This window comes from Mesitornis unicolor, unplaced genomic scaffold (genome assembly GCF_000695765.1).
Source record: "Mesitornis unicolor isolate BGI_N332 unplaced genomic scaffold, ASM69576v1 scaffold17866, whole genome shotgun sequence".
NCBI lineage: Eukaryota > Metazoa > Chordata > Aves > Mesitornithiformes > Mesitornithidae > Mesitornis > Mesitornis unicolor.
In genome coordinates, this window is record NW_010193154.1 from 25,118 (window position 1) to 32,827 (window position 7,710).

Here is a 7,710-nt window from a genome sequence, read left to right on the forward strand (position 1 = left end):
CGACACTGTAATTAACGAGGATAAAAATACTTTGCTTTTGTTTAATATTTTCTGGAGTTGTACATTGCTCAGATCAGATGCTGGAAACCTCATTAAGGCTCACTCGTGTCCTCAAGGCCCACACGTTCTCCATCACCAGACCTCGTTACAGGGGAAGGAGCCATTTTACCACCCTGCCACAGCAGCAAGTGAGCACGGGCAACTGGTTATGGCACCGTGGCCACCAAACGTGGCCTTAGGCCAGCGGGAGCTGATACACCTTCTTCTGCATCGTCCTGCAAGCTGCCAACCAAAATCTAAACCTCATGCTTGAGATTGGGTTTATCCTTTCATCTTTCTGCTGCTCCTTTTGCTTGTCCTGGTCCATCAGACCGGTGCCACAGGTTCTAGTTGGACTCGACGATCTTAAAGGGGAGGGTTAGATTGGATAATAGGAAAAATTTCTTCATGAAAGAGTGGTCAAGCACTGGCAGGGGCTGCCCAGGGAGGTGGTGGAGTTACCATGCCTGGAAGTGTTCAAGAAGCGCCTGGATGTGGCACTTGGGGACAAGGTTTAGTGGGCACAGTGGAGTTCGGCTGACGGTTGGATCTGATGATCTTAGCAGGCTTTTCCAACCTTAACGATCCTGTGAATCTGTCTTTTCGAACCAAATGACTCTGTGATTAACAAGACCTTCTCCTCATTCCCTCTTCTCTCATCAACCCCTTGGCCAAGGAGATGATGTGCTCCTTATCTCTCTGATCCCAGCTTTGAAGATTCGGTGTGCTTCTGACTATAAAAAGAGGTGATCAAAAAATAACTTTAAAAAAACCCCATCCTTGGGGCAAGAAGAGGCTTTGTGAGCCTCGAGGCTCAATGGGGTCCTGCCAAGCGCCTTTCCCTGCCCTGGGCCTGGGAGCAGTGAGTGATGCTGCTCAAGGTGGGGGATGCTCAAGGCAGGTGATGCTCAAGAGTCCCACACCACACACTCGCCAGCTCAGCCAACGCTTCAGCTGGGGAAGGAAAAAGCAGAGGAAAAGGAAGAAAAAAAAAAAGAAAAAAATCTCTGAAATTCGAGGCTTTGTCTGCGGCGCTCTTCTTTGGCTTTGTTTTTGTTTTTACAAACAGGGCTCTTGGAAACCTTGGCAATTCCCATTTTGAAGGGCTCCCCCCTCCCCCAGGCCTTTGTACGGCTGGCGGGATCTACATGCCAGGAGCAGGATTAGCTGGCTTTCTCTCTTCCATCTTATGGTTTTATTATTCTGCACCTTTTGAGGGTACAGTTTATCCCAAGTAATTAAAACACAGTTAGCAGTACAAGTCCAAACCATAATGGAATAGCTTAGGTTTGATTTTTTTTTTTTAATCTCTTTTTTGTGTGCCCTCTTTTCCAAGAAGCTTGATACTACTGCTGGCTTATTTAAAACAGGAAATTCCCTTAAAAATATGCTGGTGCAGAAGAGATATTTTAGCAGAAATGGGGTATATTAGAGCTTTACGCTCCCGACCTGCCCTGCCTCAGCATCCGGACGTGGTCCAGCTCTTCCCCCTACAGAAACCAAGCAGGAAAACTTCATGCGGGATGCCCGGCTCCAGCGCGAGGGCTGGACGGCTGCAGCATCCCAGTGACGCCCAAAAGAGCTACTTGCATTTTCACTTTTCCAACTGGGATAACTCCCACACCACAAGAATTAGGTACGGCCCAACTGCTGCTGCCTGCGTCGTCCAGGGGCTGCTCCTGCCCTCGCCTTCACAATTTATTTTGTAGACTACGTGAACCAGCCCTGTGGCAGCGAAGGAAAACGCTGTGTTCAAGGGTAAAATCCCATTGCTCTGAGGAATAATGCTGCGAGCCCCGGCGCCGAAGGCAAACCCTCATCACTCACCGTGTGCTCTACAGCAGGGAAGCGCAAAGCGAAATAGAAACAAAACCAGTGTGGGGGAAAGCTGCCTGATTTCTGTTCAGTTTGATCCAGGTCCTGCTCCTGCCGGCTCCCATCCCTTGATCCCGTTCCTCCTTGCCCACCTGGTACCAACCACTGGGACTTGAAGCATGGCAGATGGAGCAGACAGGCTTTGAGGCTCATTTTCTACAACTGCCTTGTCTGCTTTTCTCAGCAAATATTTCTAATATTAGAATAGTAACATTGCTACCAGTAACACTGCTACGCTTTCCTCCTTCTGCACATGATTTGGTAAAGATGCTTGGGAAATATTCCTTATCTGCTTGCTACCTGGCAGGGAGATATGCCAAGGGGATGCTGGGCTCCTGCTCTTTGGGATGAGATGGGACGGGACTGGACAGCATGTGGGCATGAGCCTGTTCTCAGTGCTAGGGGACAAAATGGTTAAAATCCATTAAAATCTTCTCTTAAGAATACAATCAAATGGCTTTGAGGAAAGCGTGCCAGCTCTTCAACAAATGAGAGTTAAATATTTGCAAAATCAGCCCAGCAATTTCAGCACAGAAGCATAGCGGGGAAAGCGGCTCTAGGCGAGAGGATGCTCGGCACTGGCAGAGCCAGAGGGAAGATGTCCCTCCCCAGGGAGCGCCCGCGGATCAAAGCTGCTGCCACAAACACCTGCAGCTCCAACAGGGAGGATGCTGTGCCCAGGGTGAGCCTCTGCCCGGGATGCTGCCAGCTCCATCCGCATGGGATGCTGCTGGCTCCATCTGGGATGCAGCCACGCCAGTGACCCTGCCAGGCATCTCCTGCTCTGGTCATGAGCCCCCAGCTCCATAAGGACCTGCCCCTGCTCCTCACTGGGCTCTGAGCCCTGCAAGGTGCCTGGGGCAGCGGATGCATGGCTGAGAAAGCCATTTCCTGCAAGAGGGAAGGGGCCCTATGCCCCTGCACCCACCCCAGGGATGAGCCAGCAGCTCCCAGTTGAGCACCACCAAAGTGAAACCCCCTCCTCTAAGGCACACCCAAGGACTCACCTAACAGAGAAATAAATAATACCAAGACTTCCATGGGATAGGTGTCACCATCCCCAGCTCACGTACCCACCAGGCTCAATGGCAGCCTCAGTCAAAAAGCCAAGGGCTAAGCCAAGCGTGGTGGATGACGTAGCCCCTCTTATCTAAAGAGCCTCTCAGCTGGGGACACTGCCCATGAGCGATGGACACACCTGGACACCAGCACCAAGCTCACCATGTGCATCACCAGCACCATGCTACCAAAATAAACAAACAAAGCCCCGAAGACAAAAACCTGATGAACAAGCCCAAAACTACCCGTGCTGGCTGGAGAAGGACCAAGCAACCACCAAAGAAGAGGAGAAAACCCAAAAAGAGAGACCGTCCATTACCAGAGTAGCCTCCTGAGGACTTGATGTACATCTGCCCATACTGCTCCTCCACCATGGTGTCATAAGCCTCGTCGTCCTCCTCATCCTCCTCGTTGTGGTAGGAGGTGGGGCTGTCAGTGGTGGGAATGCTGCTGGCGCCGGGGCTTGTCCGCTCCCCCTGCGAATACTGGACCTGCTGGACGTTGGGGATAAGGGTGGCCAGGTTGGGCATCCCGTAGTAGGAGACACGGGAGAGCTTCAGGGGACCGGTGCTGGGGACACCACCGCCAGCCCCATCACGGGCGCCGGACTCCAGGGGCCGCTTGCCGGTCAGGCCGGGCAGGGCAGCTGCCTGCAGCTCCAGATTCTCGTGTTTGACACGCGTGAGGAGCGGAATGGGCATGGAGGGGGACATGACGTAGGGCGCTGAGGCCGACTGCAGCTGATTGCAGGGGCTCTGTGGCTCCGAGCTGGGGTCTTCAATCATGGTGGTCTGAGAGTCACAGTGGGGAGAGCTGACCTTGAACATCAAGTCCGTCCCTTTCTCCACAATGTGCTGGATCTGCAGGAAGCCCGCCGTGTACATCACCACCAGCTGCTCGCTCGCCGCCATGGTCAGCTTCCCGGTGTAGCAGAAGGAGAGAATCTGCTGGAAGCAAGCAGGGGGGACGGTCCCCGGCAGCTCAAAGGCGTTTTTGCTGTTCCCACTAAACAAGTCTCGGAAGTAGAGGCTGCTGGCGGCCAGGACCGCCCGGTGAGCCTTGAAGGCTTGGCCCTTCACCACGATGGAGACATCGCAGTAGAGTCCCAGCAGCCGCTGCTCGTTCAGGCAGCCCAGAACGGTGTTCCCGAAGTTGGGAATCTCTATGTGCAACATCTGCGACATGGCTCAGGATCGGCTGGAGCTCCTCAGACATTCAATGCAGGAATATCCAAAGTAGGGCACATCTGAAAAAACGGAGAAGGCAGGGAGAGAGGCACAGCATTTTTAGACAGTTCACCACAGCAAGGAGAAGCAGAGGAACCCATCTCACCCAACATCAAAGGCTCAAAGCCAGGAGCCGATGCAGAAATGCAATCGCTTATAAAAATTACTTATAGATGCTTCCAAACAACGTTGGAAATGCTACTGGCAGTTGGGAAAACGATGTTCCAAAAATGCAAGTATTTTTCTTCAAGTTGTGGTCTGTTTAAATCAGCACCACCGGTTTATTCCCCTGGGGGTTTTACTTTATGCAGGAAAATCTGAACGGTAATGGGAGAGGAGTGAACAGTAAAGCAAACGTAAGACAGTCAGCCAGATCTTGGGGAGCATTATGTAAGAAACACAACAACCAACAGCTATGTTGAAACTACAGAAAATATATTTATAAAACAATGTGCCATTCTGCCTGAAATAAATACAGGATTCTGCCAGAGCCACAGCTCCCAGCAAAAAGCACTTCGAAAAGCAATCTTCCAATTCGCACCAGAAAGAGGGAGCATTTCAACAGTTAAACCCCTTCTCAACAGATTTATTCTCCAGCAAAACCAGGCTTATCTCCAAATTAAGCCAGATATTTGAGCCCCAATAAACCAACCTGCCGCAGAGTTGCCTCCTGATTTTCCTCCCCTAAAACCGAAGCGGGGCAGGGGCAGCCCCCAACCCACCCCCAGCCCCCCCAGCGGCAGCAGGGACCCTCGAAACAGCCTCATGCCCAGGAGGGGGTTGAGGCGGCTCCAGCTTCGCATCCCATTGCGGCCATTCCTTAGGGTCAGCTCTACCTTTTGGCCACGGGGATAATTCCTCCTTTTTCCGACCCAATCAAGCCTGGCGTCCCCAAACCCCGGCAGCAGCACTGAAACTCCAGCGAAGCAAATCACTGCAGATTCGCTGACACCCCTCCCCGTCCCCCTGCCGAGCTCCACGCAAGGGTCCAGGAGATTTAAAAACCTTCAATATGACTGAAGGAAAAAACTATGGTTAAGTAGCACCGAAAAAATCAAAAGAATATTAAAAAAAAAAAAAGAAGTTTATCTGGGAAAGATTAAAAAAAAATCTCTGAAAAGAAAATAATAACCCCCAAAGAGCTGCTCTGTTCCCACTGCTGGGGAAAGAAAAAAGGAAAAAAAAAAGTCCTATCTGCAAGGCCACGGGGTAACAGGAAGAAAAGGGAACATACTCGGAGCCAATTTAATTGTATCTGCATGGTTAAAACAAATTCTTCCAAGCGAGGAAGTTCCTGGTCCCCTCGCCCGGCTGGGAGCGAACGTACCTTCAGCATCGCCCGTCCGCGGCACGGCCGCTCGCCGGAGGGGCTCTGCGTCCCCCTGTATCGTCCCGCTATGCGCCGAGGGAAAAAAAAAATAGTATCAAACCCTGGGTTTGTATCTGCTGTAGCTCAAGCTTTTACCAAGTCAAATCTCCCCGGCAGCGCACAGCATCTAAATGAATAGGCCGGATGCAGATTAACATTCAGGCTGCTCTCTGCAATGAATAGAGCCCTTTGATTAGGGACCTGAAGTAAATGCCAGTTTCAAACCGAAGCTTTAAAAACAGAGAAATATCAGTGCCAGAGGAATGCTCTCAGTGTTGGTACAAGACAGACTTTTGATGAGTCACTGCAATGCAAACAAAGATGGCAGAAATACTGTACTGTATGCTGATGAAATGCTTAGTGGTGCCACGGCAACTGAGACAGGTTTTAAATTTATAGTGCAGTTTTGCATATGAATTACGCTGTAAACTGCCTCCCCTGCCATCTAGTACATCCAGAGTGTCAAAGCATTTAAACTATTCCAAACAGTCTGCAGAGCTGGCACTGCTGCTGGTTAACTCCTGCTGTCGGAGGAAGGCGCGGAGCAGCAAGCATCCCCCCCAGTAACCCCCAGCATCCCCCAAACATATCCCTAGCATCCCCCCAGAATCCTTTTGCATCCCTGCAGCATCCTCCTGCATCCCACCACCCCATCCCAGGGGCTCCCCAAAACTACCCACCCTAAAAGATAGCTTTGGGAATGCCCAAATCTGCCCAAAATAAAGGTGCTCCGTGGGCAGCCACAGTCCTGATCCCTTCCCCCCCCATCCCCCGCCACAACCCCCAGAAAGCCTTTCAAATGCAGGAAAAATGTTTACCCCTTGGGGAAAGCTTCTTTCAGTCTGTGGCTGAATCCACTAAAAGCAAATCCATTTGCTTAAGTAATGAAATCCCAGTCACATTGTCTCCTGGATTCAGATTTTAAATTACCTTTGCATTTATTGAGCATGTTTGGTGCTTTCTTCTGGGAAAGAGGGTGGGGCCTCACTTTGCTTACTTCTCCCTTGCCCGGAGTGGTTTTATTTCTGCTATCGCTCTCAGATTTATCTCGATTGCTCTCCTCGGATGGTCTCACACAGTTAAAATTTAAGAGATTAGAGGTGAAGCCATCCTTAGAGGAGAAGAACCGTAGGGAGCGCAGACAGGGCCGTAGGGAGTGCAGACAGGGCCGGGGCTGGTGACACACCAACACAACCCCCCCCTGCCGCTGATGGTGCTCATACCTCTGCTTCCACCATCCAAATAGATGTTTGGTGCATTAAGGCCACCTCCACGGCAGCAAACAGCATTAGCATGGCTGATCCGCATCCCTCGGGACCTGCGACCTCAGCAGAGCCCCTGTGCTCCCAGCCGAGGGCCTCCAGGACCTCAAGCGCTCCAGGGGTTCATCCAAACCTGGTATCGGGTCCATGGGGTCTCTGCCTGGTGTGGATGAGGAAGGTATGGCATCAAGACGGGACCAAGGTGTCATCCTGAGAGGAGGTCAGGGATGACACCATGATAGCCAAGACCAAGACCTCTTCCAACCATGACACCACCAATGTGTGCTGGAGAAGGAAAGGAGTCCGCTCTGGCAAAAATTAAATGTGCTTTACAGAAATGTAACTTCTCCGCTCAGGAAGCCCCATCCATGGTGATGGCAGATCACGGGCGGAGAAGGAGCTCCCTCTTTTCGCCCAGCAAAAGCTCCTTTAGAGCTGGAGGGACCAGGCAGGTGCTGGGTGGGCCCTCCTTGGACCCCCTCACATCCCCCTGCCTCGGAGAAACCCAGCAGGGCTGGAGGAGCGGCACCAGCCAAGGACAGTGTGGTAGCGCAGAACAATCCAACTTAAAATAGATATCAATTATTAATACTGCTTTGAATCTGCTCTATAAACAAGCCTGGCACACCGGGGGGAACCCATGTCTCTCTCAAAAAACCAAAATTGAGCTGGTTTAGGATACACTTAAGCCAATGAGAGGCACCCCAGCCCAGCAAATTATTGGCAAGTTTCATGTAAAACCTCCTGGTACACATCAGAGTTTGAACCGAGATGCTCCACACAACTGAGCCCTGCTGGAGTACGCCTGCCTGGGCTGATCCCCCCTGAAGGACCCCACCCCAAAATCACTTCACTCCATCACTCTCAGAGGCCTTTTCTC

The 7,710-nt window shown here is 51.5% G+C and overlaps 1 protein-coding gene across 1 annotated transcript in view; it reads right to left on the reverse strand.

Moving 5' to 3' along the window:
- NACC2 (NACC family member 2, BEN and BTB (POZ) domain containing) overlaps positions 1–4,216 on the reverse strand; it is a 15,903-nt gene extending 11,687 nt beyond the window's left edge. The window contains exon 1 of the mRNA XM_010187367.1: positions 3,293–4,216. Coding sequence (XP_010185669.1) covers positions 3,293–4,157 — 865 coding nt within the window. The 5' untranslated portion in view covers positions 4,158–4,216. The remainder of the gene's footprint in view (positions 1–3,292) is intronic.
- Between the last annotated feature and the right edge of the window lie 3,494 nt (positions 4,217–7,710).